The 15,998-nt window shown below is 44.0% G+C and overlaps 1 protein-coding gene across 1 annotated transcript; it reads right to left on the minus strand.

The window, feature by feature from the left end:
• Positions 1-5,296: 5,296 nt before the first annotated feature.
• On the minus strand, positions 5,297-12,882 carry cbx4 (chromobox homolog 4 (Pc class homolog, Drosophila)). The gene is made up of 5 exons (XM_070847713.1): positions 12,624-12,882; positions 12,480-12,523; positions 11,674-11,739; positions 9,465-9,531; positions 5,297-8,265 (listed from the first exon to the last, which is right to left on the minus strand). Exons 1-5 carry the CDS (start codon positions 12,690-12,692, stop codon positions 6,862-6,864), a joined length of 1,650 nt encoding a protein of 549 aa, XP_070703814.1. The 5' UTR covers positions 12,693-12,882; the 3' UTR covers positions 5,297-6,861.
• Between the last annotated feature and the right edge of the window lie 3,116 nt (positions 12,883-15,998).

The following is a 15,998-nucleotide window of genomic DNA, read 5'->3' on the forward strand; positions in this document are numbered from 1 at the left end:
TTGCCAGGCACCGCAGTCGGTAGGACGGATCGCGGCGGAGCACATTGGCTCAGTTGTTGCTACGTGCTCCGGATCTGTGCGCGGAGGGGAGGAGTCCCGCTGCTCTGGCTGCTGTGCAGGAATGTCTGGCACAGGGCGACAAGCAAAGTCAGAGGCTCCCGGAGCGGGTCCGTGAACCCCCCTGAGGTTCCCTGGGGGGGTCCGTGAAGTCCGAACCAAAAGAAAAAATAGTTTAATTTCACAAGATTTATGAAAAAAAATGTCGAAATTAAGCCAATGAGAGAGGAGAGTGGGTGGTTTAATGCAAGGTCGCATCCTCACGCACAAATCAATTACTCAAAACATCTGTAAATATTTGTCTTTATGTGTAAAAGCATGAATAATTCAATCACAAATTAAGGAATATCCTCCCAAATAGAAATCGTTACAAAAACATTGAATCAAATGGGATTTAAAAAGGATTAAAAAAAAAATAAAAGGTTTCCTCTCAGACACACTTTGACTTTGGATAGTTAATTTATTTATTTAGATTAGATTATAGAATCACGATTGATTATTCAAATCATCTGTTTAATACAGTCCACTTGCACTTACATTAACGTCTCGTTTCAGGTTTAAGGTGCTGAATATGAAAAGAAAAGGGCCCATGTGAAGCCAGACTGTGCGTAATTGGACTTTTGCGCGTTAACATTTTACGCACGCCATGAAGCAGCGCACAATTTTACCATATCTGCGCACAAATATTGCGTTTATACCAAAATTTAGTGGAGAAAAAATGATAAAAAGAAATGTTTTGAATCGGTGGGTGTTTAATGTCCATTTCAGAGGTTGCGTATTTTTCTTCAAGCTATTGCACTTAATCAGTAAAGACAAGTCCGTTTGTTTAGCCTGATAACAACTGTTATGAGAAATATTTTTACAAGAAGAAACAAATGACATGAAAAACAAATGAGGCATAAAACGACTGCTTCACTCAAAAACAAGCAGAATATTCACAGCCTTTCTAATAATAACCGTGAGGAGCTAAATGACATCAGTCACGTCCTGCGTGAGTTTTGAATTTCGGAAAACACTGAAACAAGGTGAAACTTTGCCCCCAAAGTTGAAATACAGCAACATTTAAAGTAGGCCTCCGTGCTGACCTGGTTCTGGTTTATGTGGAACAGTCAAACAAAAAACACTGAGAACCAAAACTGTTTCTGTGATCAGTGGAAGGATGTTTTGTGCATCTGTAGATTTCTCACTGAACTTTTTTATTTTCATTCTGTCTTGTATAAATATGTCCTGTTGTTTCTAAGATGAATTCTTAATCTACAACTGCTTGAAAGATTTTATGATAATAATAATAATAATCATCGTTATTATTATTACAATAGAATTATTTCATAATAATTACAGATTTTTTTTTTTTTTACTTAGTCTTCATGGCTGTTGTTTACCTCACAAATAAAACGAGGCACTTATAATTTAATTTAAATTAACGTGAAACGTTTGTATTTCTGCAACCAGAAACAAATTATTATTATTATTGTTGTTATTATTATTATTATTATTATTATTGTTGTTGTTGTTGTTGTTGTTGTTGTTGTTGTTGTTGTTATTATTATTATTATTATTATTATTATCACTATACCCAGCAGTCTGGCTTTTTTGGGGATATATTTAGCAACCACTATGATGGAGATCATAGAATATTAATCACACAAATTGATTTGGGGATAAATTGAGGAGAGGGAAGAGTTGGCGTGACACGTTCACATTCATCAGCTTTTCATTTGAAATGTTAAATGAAGATGAGATTAAATAATAATGATAATAATAATAAATGTCACCCAAATTTTGCTGATAGAACCATCAGTGTCTTAATCTTGCAGTCTCCATACCAGCCACAGGACCCAGCTCTTCATCATCATCCTCATCATCACCTGAGCTGAGTGGAGGGTCAAACAGACGCCAGATTGGAAAGTAATTAAATCATTTAAAATGCTTGACAGTAGAGTTTAGATGCAACACTGGAAATGCATTATTTTCATTTCAATATTTTAGCTCTTCCTCTTTTTCATTTTGTCTCTTCAAAATGAGCCCAAACACGGAAACACAGAAACCTGGAGGCTTCAGGCCTGCGAGAGTTTATTCACTAAACGAATTAAGCAGGCAGGCCGATGGTGGATTTGTTTCTGCTCTAACTAACCAGTCTGTGGGCCAGGAATCTCCAAAAATCGCCGGTGGCCAATTTGAAAGATAAAATGTGACATCTTAAGAGAAATCCTCGAAGCTTATTGACAGGATTTTGCCACAGATTCTCAGTATCACTGACAAATATTACCTACAAATGCGTTTATCTCCATTTTTATCTTGATTTGCTTTCCTAATTACGCCGTTTAAAACCATCAAATCCCGATCTAACATTCACCGTAAATGGCCCACATGAGAATAAACACGCAGGCTTTTAATTAATTGGACTTATTTGTAAAACAAAATAGATAATAACAATTAGATGTGGGATCTTTCGCCGCAGATGAAATCGCATCATGAGCAGGGAGGCAGTGTGTCCTCTGGAGAGCCGCAGCAGCGTTTTGTCTCGATCACATCAAAGAGAGTAAATGATATATTTGCTGCTCATCTGTCCGCTCAAACTCTCCCCGCTGTGGAGCGGACAAAGGCGGGCGCGCCGCGGACAAAAGATGCGTTGTGGCTGCCCGTCGAAATATGAACCACCATTTTGATAGTCATAGGCTGTAGACCGACATTTCCTGTCGGTGCTATAATGGCTATAGCCTGCGCTGTCTCTGCGAGCACAGAGAGGCGGCTGGTGCGCGCAGAGAGGAGGCAGCTTCGCGCACGCCGCCGCGGTTCTCCATATTTGGCCGCGAGTCGATGAAAAGTGAGTCTGCAGGAGCCGCAATGGCGACAGCAGTACATGAATAAACAGTGCTGGCTCTGTGAGAACATTATTGGCTCTCTGGTTTCTGGGCAACTGCTGCGCACAGCTCGCTGTTCACTGTCCTACTTTACCGGGCGACATTTTCTGCTGAAGGTGTCTCAGACAGAGAAACCTCAAACTGTGAAGCCGTGTGGCTCCGACCTGCAGGTTTTTTTTTTTAGCCACATTTTTGCGCATGCTTTGAATTAGGAAGCATCCTATACAGCAGCCTGACACGCCACCACAGCTCTAGCTCTCATTTCTCACACCATAACTATTTTGGGGGTTTTAACCTTTTGGTCTGTTTGTGTTTAAGCAGCTCTTTTTAGACAAACGAGGTTTTCTCACGACAAATAAATGAAAAGTCCACTGAGGGCTTTTTTTTTCTATATGTGGAAAGAAAATAGAGAACAATTTAAAAAGCAATATCATAATTAATTGTTATATTTTAAAATAGTCTCTTTATTTAGAGCTGTTGAGTTGTGTGCGCCACAGGCCTCCTCCGGGTCAAACGCGGGGCTTTGAGTCAAATGATCCAGTGAGGCAGCAGAGTGCGGAGAGCAAACCGACACTGTGCAGGCTGCTGGTGGGCACGACGATAAAGGGGGAATGTGAAACATCACACTTGGTCTATAAATATGTTCTCCAGCTCGACGATGTTTCAGTTTCCTATGGGTGCATGGTCGGCCCACATAGTTGGTGCAAAGCCATGAAAGGCCTATAGAGATAACCTTCACACACAGAGAGAGAGAGACACGCACACACACATGCGAGCTCCTGTGAGTAAATGATTTTTGAAATTCCGATCATATCAACTGAAAACTGAGTTTCACAATTAGAGGAGAAGCGCAGAGTCATGCGTGTGTTTGGTTGCCAGTATGTCTGTTTGGTCGTCATGTTTTTCCCCCTCATCAGACTTCAGTAGCTCACACACCCCAAATACTAAGAAAACAGTCTTTATTTGTTCATTTATAGATTTATCTGGTTATAAAGTGGTCACTCTCAGCTGCTATTCGAGCTTTAAGTTAATAAACTCTTTATTCTCCCACTGCAGCGTTATTCTAATCGATCATTTCCAACATGGCAGCACAAGAGGAGGAGGAGAGGAGGGGAAATATCTAAAGAATCTGTGAAATATAAAGTTCAGGAAATTCTTTTTTGAAATTGCAGCCCAGCACAGACAAATCCAAGTCTGAGCCGTGAGGTGCACACAGGACCCTGAAGGTGTCAGCTGGTGTTGCCTTCACTGTTCAACCCGTTGGCCTTTAAGATGATGTGATGAAGTGATTTTCTTTGGTCTTAATGTTGGTTATGTGCACTTCTGAGCCAGAATGCCACAGAGGCAACAAAATGAGCACAAGACCGAGATCACAGGGGAGTTCAGAGAGGAGTTTTGTTCATTTAAAAATAGGTGGGAAAACGCTGGCATTCTTCGTTTCACTATAATCCATCTGATCTAACCAGGTTAGACACACAAAGAGCACTGGTTGTTGATACACTCAGACACTTTCTGACAGACAGGTGTTGCTGTGGATCTTTCTTTCCTGTTTCTTCTCTTAAAGGTTTCTCTGTTTCTGCGTCAGCATTCTCTGATAGGCAGCTCCAGAGACTAAACTAAAAAAAGGCACCACACACACACACACACACACACACACTCCTGGTTCTTTCTATCATTCAAAACACTCACACGTTCACCTCTGTAGCAGCCTGAGATTCCGCTACAACTGCACAATAATCTCTGCAGCTACTTTTAATGATGTGCAGTGCACGAATGTCAGCCTGAAGCTTTACATGTGTATCTGTGTCTTTGTAGGTCTGAACTTGCCTATCTACATTTTATTGTATGATAATAATACAGGGGTATTGCCGTGTCACAGTGACACACCTTTTATGAGAAAACTCAACCTTCTATATAGCAAGAATGTTCTGGAAATGCCTTGAAGCCACATTATATTTGAATGTCATATAATTTACGTCCCCCTCCCTGCTACAATGTGCTGAGCTGGACTCCATGAAGCCTCTCTTCTTGATAGAATCTACGAGTTACATAATAGGCTTCCCTGCCCTCATCCACTTATGTTTGGCGTTTGCATTCCCGCTCGGAGTCCAGCTACAATAGAAAAATAATGCACGGGTAAAGTTTAAATGATACAAGTGGCTGATGCAGTTATGCAATACAGAGGGCCCTTTGTTCAGGATCGTTTGTGATTATGCAACATGATCTGTTTTTCTATTCATGGGTCACAACCGAGTTAGTGTCTCTAGTGTTTAATGTTCCATTCTTTCTCCGTACGGGCTGGAAGGCTTCAGATACAAGAACACACAACATGCAGAGTTTGTACCCACCAAATATCAACATGTAGCAACAACATGTCAGAGGTCATTTCTCTTTCTTTATTGTGAAACATACCATCCAGTAAGCTGTGCCAACAGCAATAAGTCAACCAACTTGTGGCAGAATGTACTTTATAACAATCGATTTGACTTTGAACCAAGTGCAAGAAAGAATGAACAAAACAAAGCAAAAGGTAGAGAACAAAAAGGACTCCAAATATTTAAAAAGGACAAACTGTTCAGTGGAATCACTTGCAGCTTCTGATGCAGAGAGAATCTCATAATTGTTTTTGAGCAACAAATGAAACGTCAATAAATATGCACTCTTCATTTTTATTATTATTATTATAGCATTCCTACTGGTTTTGCATTAGATGTGCGTAGAAGGCAATTTAGACTCAAATGTAGGTCACATCCAACAGCTTTGACATTTGAACTCTCAGCAGCATAATCGGAACAGCTTGCACTCATCGGATCGCATGTAAGCAGTGTACAAAAACCAGCCGCGCCGCTCACATTTAATCTGTACAACATTCTCATTAATGACCCTGGTAGCTTTTCCTAAAGTAAATAGCAGTAATGTGTTTTCACATCATATAATGAGCTTCAATAGCAAAATGAGATGAAAATCACTAGTCTGTGTGACATCAGGAGACTCCTAACAAGACCAGCACAGGTATTTTTAAAGTAACTCCAGCATTATGTGAGGTCAACAATACGGTAATAAATGACAACCTAATTATGGTAAAATTCAATCCGCCATCTTAACGGGAAGTCACATGTTTGATAGATGACACCATTTTCTTAACTTACTTTGAGAAAGTACATGTCACATTTGATTCCATAAATGTTTGCTTAAGGTGAAATGTGCAAAAGATCGGGTTATATATTCACTGACTGCCTCGTTGCATCTCACCAGCAAGACAAAGACCTGACAAAAGAAAAGACATTTCTTAATGGTGACCGACACAGTTGAGCACAATCTGTATGCCAAAATATGCCAACTAAATCTGGGGGTACCTGTGTGGAATAAGAAATAATCAGCGAAATAAGACTGCTCCTCCACTAGTAATGACACAAACCAGCATAGAAAAATGTTATTATAAGTGCTTTCAATTTGATCTTTGATCACCATATACTCAATGACTTCCTCTCTGTGTCTGTGTATGATTCTCAGTCATCCAGGTCATAGGCCACCTTGCTCAACTCCTAAGGAATGACTTCCTCTCTAACTTCTATCAGGACCAAAATAAGTGATATTATTCTTACAAAATATGTATAAACCTTCATACATCTCAGGTTATAAGTTTGGTACAGGTATGAAACAACAGTAGAAGTATCCCATTAAGCTCCATATGACAAATAAACTTTTTTTTTTTTTTTTTTTTTTTTAGTGGAATACATCCACCTGAATGCATTCACTCAAATCCTCGAGGGCACTTTCTTGGCTACGACGTCACAGAGCAGTTACAGTATAAAACATTATAAGAAACATATTTAATTTGAATGATAAATTATAAATTTCCACATATACAAAATTCTGGTATTTTTACATATGCACATATTAACAGGATCATGCAATCGGTCACCTGCAGTCCCCTTTCTTAGAAAGAAACATATTCCTTGAAGGTGACAGTGAGACTGTTTGTTGTGATATCAGTGATTATGATATTTCCCATAAAAGGGGAGATTTTTTTCGCAGGTGCTTCTTTCGATTTCTCTGTGGATTTCTGAGTGTCTTCTATCACAGGTGGTGTGTCTTTGACAGCAGGCTCAGGCTCCGGCTGTGTTTCCGGCTCCACCTGCTTCTTAGTCTTTGGGCAGCTGAGGTCCATCGGCTCCTCTTGGCTGCCGGAGTCCATAACCTCATATGTACATGTACTGCTGTGGCGTGGCCCACTACAGTGGAGGTCCATAGGTTTGTCCTGAGGTGGCGTGACCACAGTGCTGGGGACACTGAAGCTTCTGGAAGTCAGGTAGGCTTTAGAAACACTCCTGTCCTCCGCGGGATCTGATAGCTTTCGCTTGCGGTCGTTGGGGAAAGAGGGGATCCTGATCTGGTCGACGGCTGTGGGGGTTGGGATGTTGGTGTCAACAGCCCAGGACGTCAGGGGTGAGCTGGCGGTCAGCTGGAGGGGTAGGTCATCCGGTAAATCAGCCTGACCACGAGCCACTTCGGTGTTGTATTCCTCTGCTGTGCTTGGCGAAGGTTTGGAGAAATGTCTGTCCTTTGGGGAACACTTTATGGGATGCTCTGCGGCAGGGGGAGAGCTGCCATTGCAGATCTCTTTGGGGATACCGTTCTCCGGGTACTCCACCATTTTGGTTGTGTGTGCTGGATTGTTCTCAGATGGTTTGGTGTTTTGAGGTTTCTCTTCACTCGATGATTCCCCGTGTTTACCCTTTACTCCATGAACCTTGTTGCTGTCCATATATTTGCTCATGACAATAACAATACGTCCATTCTTGTTTTTATTCTTGATTATCTTCATTTTGCTGCTGATTGAGCTAGGCAGGGTTGCTTCTTTAGGATTGGGTTTAAGAGCATGCTCACTCTCAGCGTCTTTAACAGCTGGTTTCCTCACCTCCACTGCCAGCTCTTTGACTTTGCTCAAGCAGCCCGTGTCTTTGTCGCGAACCCATTTCTGCTGCAGGGCCAGCGGTAAGTTCCAGCCGGGATTTGCTGGTTTACTGGCAGGTTCCTGAACTTTGACCACCTCTTTGAGCCGAGAAGCCTGCGCGTCGTACATACTCGGGTCAGGCTCATAGTGGTGGTGCTTCTTGCTGTTGAGCTGGTAGATGAACTTCTTCTTGCCGTTGGATAGCTGGTCAGCAGGGACCTCCTGGCTGCTGGGCTGGTACTGATGGTGCTTCTTGCTGTTCAGCTGGTACTGCTGAGGCTGGGGGCGCTGGACCTGGACGGGATCAGGTTTGAGGCTACCCTCTGCGTCCTGAGACGATTCCTCGAAACCTGCAGGAATACTGGATCTTCTGGCAAAAGACGGGACCTTGAAGAAAGAGGTGAGAAGGCAAGTTTAACATTTCGACTCAAGAATATAAACAGCCAAATAAAGAAAACTTGAGATACAGGATTAGTATTCCTTTTATCCTACATTTCCCATAATGCAACCAAATGTTTTTAACCTTCCCTGCCATGTCTTTTAAACTCCATTTCCCCATTTTGTAATGCTTTGTAATGTAAAAATGTGTAGGCCCTGTGCCGAGGCTGAGATAACCCCTATGACATCATAATGACATCACCAGAGTTATTTTCTCACTTCTCACTTGACTTGAAAGTCTCCCTCAGAGCCACACACACAAATATTTTCACAGACTTAGCTTTGCATGTTTGACTGCTGCAAACAAATGTGCTATAGCTTAAATATGCAAACCAGTTTACAGTTTATCAGAAATTGAAATAAACAATCCAATCAGTACCAAGCTCATGACCGGCCTCCCACCATCTAGTCCCCTCCCCCTCCTCCTGTACAGGCTGACCCCTCGGGCCGGCAGTGGGGCACTGCAGCGGAACGCTCAAGACGCTTTGGCTGTGACCTCGGGTCAGAGAAGTGCCACCAGACATGTCACGCTTTATCCCTGATCGCTGGCCACGTGTGACTCTGGCAGAGTGGTATGCCTCTTAAGAAGTGACACTGCATAGCAATCAGCTCCGAGTCTCTCAAAATATATAATCACATTTGGCTCAGAATGCGGTCCTGTAACGGCCTGAGCTAAGATAGACAGAGTGCTACTTTAAGCTGTCTATTTTTGTCCTGGGAAACATTTGCAAATGGGGAAATGCAAGAAAACATGCTCCTGGTGCAGATTGACTCTGTGCAAAATGACCACAGCCTTCAATAATAAGCTGTTTTTAAAAGGAGAAGAACATTGTGTTTTGCATAGAAAGCTATTTAGCATAGAAAAATAATAAACAGGCAGACAAAATGAGTGCACTCAAGCGGTGCTTACGTAACCTCAGGCAATGAACCCGCTTTCATCATGAGTGTGAAGAGCTGTAGAACCCCATCCTCTCTCTGCCTTTTACTCCATCTCTCTCCATATGAAATCTAATCTATCTATAAATAGTCAATCATAATGACTTCAGTTTGAAAACACCTGCCAGGACCCTTCCTCTTCTTCTGTTTGGGGGAAATAAAAGAACGCAGGATATTTCCACAGAATCTATTATGGATGTGTTGATAATTACCTGGAGTAAGAGATGTTTTGGTTTTGGCCCCCGTTTACGATATCCCATCTGCTGCTCCTGCCTCTCTCTGTAAAAAAAACAAAACAAAAAAAGATAATTACATTTTCTTGCACCACATTTACCTTCTATATTCAGCATCTCTTCTGACGGGCATTTTCTCACCTTTCTAAGCTAAAAATCTAATTATATCCCATTGAAAATGAGAGGTTTGACATGTGGTGAATCGGTTCATTTCCTTCTACCTATTCAAGGTCAAAAGTGCTTTTTTTTTATTTGGCGAACTAATGAATGCCCACGTGTGCCCTGCTGCAAAGCATTATGGTCCTTATTTGCATAGCTCTCCATGGTAATCGGCCCATTCCATATTCTCATTATCCCGGAGAAATTCAATTAAGGCTACAGCAGGGAGAATCTCCTCCCGTCTTTCAAACATCCTCCCTCTTCCAGCACGCCCTTCCTCTTCTTACATTTAATCTCTAATTAGGGTCATGAGGTAGGGATGAAATGGGATAAACACAACATTGTGGAGCACTTCTGGGACACATGCTGCGGTTGAAAACATGCTAACCCTTGTGCGACCCAACGCCCATGCTCCGAAAATGTAAGACGATAAATATCAGACTAATAACATCTATTGGAGCAGGTTTTATTGAGGGAAGAGACGAGGAAACGTGTTGTTGTAGCTGTATTGACTGGACGGAGCAGTAGGCTGCCTGTGAAATATTGCCCCCTGATATAAACCTTGACTCATCATTGGCTCATAAATAACCAGCGGTGGGTGAAGGCCGGCTGCACACATATGCCGCACCAGGCATGTGGAAAGCCCAGACTATTGTTGGCCCCTTGCTACGGATGTTCAAACTATCAGAGCCGCCAGAAAATTGCCCCAATAAACAATCTACATTTTAATGCTATAGTGTGCGCGATTTCAAACAGCGTCCAATGGGGTGACCCCTATTCACAGAAGATTTGGCAATTACAGCCTCCCTTGTCGGATCCCCTCCCCCATCCTCTGGGAGCAGAGTGGAATCCACACACACACAGCGCAGAGGCAGCACTCCATGACCATCAGCACAGAGCCAGGCACACACACACACACACACACAGAGCCAGGCAGGCAGGCAGGCTGTGGGGGGAATACGAGAGCAGTACACTGGAAATGTTGGAGAGCACTGCCTGTCAATTAGCCTTTTCAGAAATGCGAATTCCTTTCCGCAGCCATCACGTCTTTACCCAGTCCCATGAGCGGCCTGCTGGCCTACAGCGAGAGCATATCTCACAGGCCTCATGGGTCCAGCGAGCCAGACGAGATGGTGCTGTGCACGCGCCACGGGACTGAAATGACAGCTGCATTTGTATTCATTAACATCTCACCTACTGAGATTGACATTTATGTGTCTACTCTTGACCCAAGATTGAAAGACGGTTGACAGCTTGTGCATCCGAGGTAACATATTCTGTTTCCACCACATTAAAACAGTAAGATGAATACAGCAGTTGCGTGTGATATTTCTATCGGATCGTTTTTTCTTGTGTGGAAATCACTGCATGAAATCAGCCATCAAAAGTAAGCCGGTAGCAGCTCAGGCGGTAACTGGTAGTGATGAGAATCCCATCGGGCAGCAGCTTGGCCTCCTCACATGAAACCACAACAAACTGCTGCACTTGTGTCCAGCAGGCAGGATGGAGAGAGCTGCTCATACAAGCACCTGTGCTGCTGAGGCTGTGAGGTCACAAAGCTAATTAACTGCTGAAAATACGATTAAACATAAATATCTGCGGTTTGATCCACACAGGGGAGCATCGCTTTCCCTTTTTTCACTGCTCCATCGTGAACCTCCTGGCAAATAAAAGACAGCTACTTCAGCTCTCTGTGAAACTGGGTCATGGCATGTGCTGAGGCCTTTGATTCCTGGCGCAAAACAACGCAATGAGATGATAGTTTATTACAACGTACTTCCTATAGCATGCATCCATGCATATCTCCTCGTGTCCGACCTTTCCATCAGCGTGATTAAGGAATTCTCTGTGCCACATCCCCAGCCCTTACCCCCAGGGAGACAAGGCCTGTGGGGAGGGTGATGGGGAGGGGGAGGGGAGGAGGGGAGCACTGATAGAGTTACTGGAGCGCCCCTCCTCCCATGGCCATATATGGTCATGGCTGAACTGGAGGCTGCGCGGCCTCGTCCGAAGTCCACATCTCTCTCACCTGTGCTGAAACGCGACGAGGAGACGCGGGTCAAGGATGTTCTCCTCTGGCTCCCATGTGTTGTATCTGCAGAGAGGAGCAAACTACGGTCAGAGAGCTGTCACGTGCAAACTTCCTTTTTTTTTTAACTGACACACAGGCCTCAGCCTCTGACCATCACTCACACACACACACACACACACACACACACACACACACACACACACACACACTCCCGCATCTTCACCACTGCTGTGACTGGACAGGTGAGCTCGAAAGATGTGATTGTGGAGACTTTTATTCTTATTTAAAGACAAATATGCACGATCGCGAATGAAACCTATTCGTCACATTCCCGCTCCACAGCAAATCAACCACGAGGGACGTGCAACTGCAGGGCGAAAATGTCAACACACAAATTGTGTGTATGTGCTCTCCAAACGGTGCTCCAGCTCCAACATACAGTCGGCCATTTTAGCACCACTGTCTCGTAAATTCGCTGGCAGAGCAGAAATAATTAAAACGGGATTACATGGCTGTGCCTTCCCCTTTCTCCCTCGCATAAATTAGTGAAGGCATCCGCGGATACACTGAAACACACACCGACCGCGCGCTCCCAGTCTACACACACACACACACACACTCACACACTCACACACACACACACACACACACACACACTCACACACACACACACTCACACACAACCATACCCACTGTGCGCGGACGCCCTTGATGAATGGCATTTTTACTGCAACAACACTTGATTTTGTTGCAAAATGGTGCTTTTCATCCAAATTATTGGAAAATGTTGCATCCAGACTTACTTAGGTGACCAGCCTCGCCACTTGACCAGGTACTCTATCTTGCCCTGTGATGGTGGAGAGGGAGAAAAAAAAAAAAATTGGTGAGGCTCACGTAAAATTTCAGCGTCCGGGGCGCTTTTGCAAACGCGCTCCCTTCTGTGTTACCTTGCGGATGCGCTTCTTTTCGATGCCCTCCACCGCAAAGACGTGCTCTCCGGCGGCAGGGAGCTCCATTCTCGCCTGAATCCGATCGCAGGGGACGGGGGGAGTCGGTGAAATGTTGGCTACGCACCGTCGATGTGCCTTCCGCTCGGTGCGTGCTGTGCGCGCTTGGTAGTTTTCCAGTTGTATCCAAATCCAAACTGTATTCCCTCCACCTCGGCTCCTCGCTCGCTCTCTCCCTCTCTCTCCCTCCTCTGCACACCCCACAGCCCCGGCTATGAGCACAGAGGGATTCACAGTGGTGCGGCTGCGGGCAGCTCGTTTCGTGCAATCGCTTCAGCTCGGTGCATGACGTCAGGAGGGGAGGAGGGGGGAGACCGTGCACAGAGGTTGGGGTTTATCCCACACGTACTGGACTGCAGGAGGGATGTCTGGAAATTCAAATCGTCCACTACGTTACTGTCACAGCACATACCCATAAAAAATCCACTTGGGCGGTTGAATCGTTTCTTTCGATTGCGAAGTTGGTGTTGAACTCCTCCTCCAACAGTTGATGCACTATTCATGAGGGGGAAAAAAACATTCTGAGTGGTTTATTCAAGTGCACATCATGTGTGGGTGTTGATTAATGGTGCATGCATTTACAGTAGCTGCACACCATGGACTGCAATTAAAACGAACAACATAGAAATAAGACGATGTGTTCCAGCTGCACCTGAGAGAACTCAAATGACCGGTTTTGTCTTCAAATCTCCACAAGCAGCTTCATCGGGAGATTTGCAACAATTCACAAACTTCTAATCTCAAGTGTCACCAAAGCTTGTTCATGACTCTAACTGACACTGGCTGATGAAACGCAAATCTCCCTTTTATTTCCTATTCCCTTAAAGCAGCACAGACAGGCTCAGTTCGATCACACACACATAAAGTCACACACACACACACACACACCGGCACCATGTCCTGTGGGCACAGCCATCGTTAATTTGACACACAGCAGAGTGTTGCTGTGTAGCCTTCAGTTTACCTGTGGCAACTTTCTAATGGGGAACTCCTTCACTGCCACTGCGCTCAGCTTTCCCCCCTAAAACCAACACCACAGCCCGTTACTGTTACTGGTTGCCATGCTGGTTGCAGCACGTCTATCTGAGTCTTGACAATTTAAATCCAAAAGCATAAACCACATCACCAGCGAGTATGTACACTGTGTTGTAAATGTCACCCGCATTAAGTCACTGGATTTATGGGGGGACCTAATTAGAAACATGAGAGAAAAGGCGCGTACGTGCATCAAACACGCGTTTCTGTGCGTAAATGGCGATTTGTGCGCACGATTGCCGCCCCAAAAAGCCGCAATTCGTTTTAATATGCGGCACTGGTGGCGTCAAAAGAACACAATTGGCTAAAACCGATGCTTTTCTTGCTCCAAAAATAATTCAGCAGCACAAGGGTTAAAATGAAGCCTCCAAGCAGAGCGGCAGCGGCCAGCCTATTACATACAGGCACGATATATCTCTGCCCTTCCATATAAGGCAATGGACAAAAAGCGCCGAAATACCGCATTTTACACTCATTAATTCCCGAGTTTTAGTCTTGAAGTGGGTGCAGGAGGGGGTTAAGACACTGGTGGTGGCAAACGTGCTCGATTAAAACTCCTAATTTTCGCTCTATTCCTGTTTTTTTCCTGTGCCCTTCAGCCGTGGCCAGGGAGCGCATACGCCCTGCTTCCCTAGCAACAGCATGAAAGGAGAGAGAGACGGAGGGAAGCGGAGAGAGAGAGAGAGAGAGAGAGAGAGAGAATTTAAGTTTGTGACAAACAAACGAGCCCCTGATAAAATGGCACCAAAGAGCCGTCGTTTCCTCGAACATCATTTTATATTTGAATAGATCTTATCGAATCGAAATGCATATTGCAGAAGCACAGAGGTGTGCGAGCTTTACAGAGCAGATGTTGGGAGTTTGAGGTGTTCACTGTCAGCTCTGTTTGCTCACCAGGTACCCAAAATACAAATTATGTATCATTGTGTGTTTGTACTGACGAGAATGACGCCTGGAGTCTGCGTCAAGGCGCAGATAATCATTTGGAATATCCTCTGACTCAGCCTGTCGATGTGATCCGATCACAGCTCGATGTAAAACAACCTGAACATATTTGGAAATACTTCCAAAAATCAGTGTTCTTTTATCAGAGCGGGTTTCAATCACCTGACAAGTGAAACAGCGTCACCAACACAATGAAGGTGTTTTTTTCCCCCCTGTTAATTTCGGCGCTCAGGTTGCACATCAAGTGTGAAGGTTTGAGGAATTAGAAACCATTCGATCGCCCTTTAAAAAATATTTTCCCCTTCATCTGAAATTGGTTTACCAAGGAGCTGCGTTTGTTTTCTCAGGAGATCCGCACTGCCCGAAGCACCTTGGTATAATTGCTGATCATGTTGGGAAGTTACCACATCCTGACGCCCTTCACTGTTGTCTAATCATATTTATTAATATGAATATTTGCGGTGTTGTTCATCACTTGTGTGTGCGTCCTGTCAGGTGAGAGGCTGGTTCACCTGTGGCTTTCTGGGTTGGAGACGCAGATAAAAGTGGTAATTAAGCAGTTTTTTTAAAAGCAGAGAGGCTAATTTGCCGACAATTCTGCAGGCGATTAAAACAGGCGCAGAGAAAAAAAAAAATTAACACACTTTAAGCAGGGCGCTGATGAAAATCGACCGGCGCCGATCTGGTTAATTTACTTGAGAAATAGTTGTGAAACCCGTTCAATCCCACATTTAACCGCCCAGAGCCGCTTCTCAGGTATTTCCTCACACTTTTCTGCGGTTATTTCCGATGAGAAAACGCTTCTAAATGAACAGCAAAAACAGACACACACGCAGCCAACTTTGCAAATGTCGTTCCTGCGCCTCTCAAACTGTCCTTGCGTTCCACTTTCTGTGTTTATTTAAATACGTTTGTAGGAACCTTCCAGTGTTTATTTTGTCCTTGCTGCTCCAGTCAAGGTCAAACGAGCTGTTATCAGAAGCTTGAGGATAAACTCAGGGTCAGCCAGTCTGTTTTTTTTATCTCCTGCTTGAAAGGACACTTTTCAAATAGCCTCATATTATTTCAACAATGCTGTTTTTGCACAAGTCAAAGCTGCATGGAATCAGACACTGAGAGAAAATATATGTGTCTGAGATGTTAAAGCAGCAGACTGAATTTTCTCTGTGAGTTTAAATGTTTATCTGAGAGACGTTGGACAGAGAGGAGCAGTGGAAGTGGGACGAGTGTGTGTGCATGGAAGAATGTTTGTGGACTATATTTATGTGGGTGTAAATGTGTGCCTGTAGGAGGGCCAGGGTCGGGTTAAGTCCTGATCTCTGGTCCAGTGTCAGC

This window comes from Pempheris klunzingeri, chromosome 17, assembly GCF_042242105.1.
Source record: "Pempheris klunzingeri isolate RE-2024b chromosome 17, fPemKlu1.hap1, whole genome shotgun sequence".
Classification (NCBI taxonomy): Eukaryota; Metazoa; Chordata; class Actinopteri; order Acropomatiformes; family Pempheridae; genus Pempheris; species Pempheris klunzingeri.

Coding starts and splice junctions, on each gene's coding strand:
- cbx4 (XM_070847713.1), bottom strand. CDS start 12,692: ATGGAGCTCCCTGCCGCCGGAGAGCACGTCTTTGCGGTGGAGGGCATC. Junction 9,532..11,673: donor CTCGTCGCGTTTCAGCACAG/GTGAGAGAGATG, acceptor TTTTTTTTACAG/AGAGAGGCAGGAGCAGCAGA. Junction 8,266..9,464: donor CAAAACATCTCTTACTCCAG/GTAATTATCAAC, acceptor TCTTTCTTCAAG/GTCCCGTCTTTTGCCAGAAG.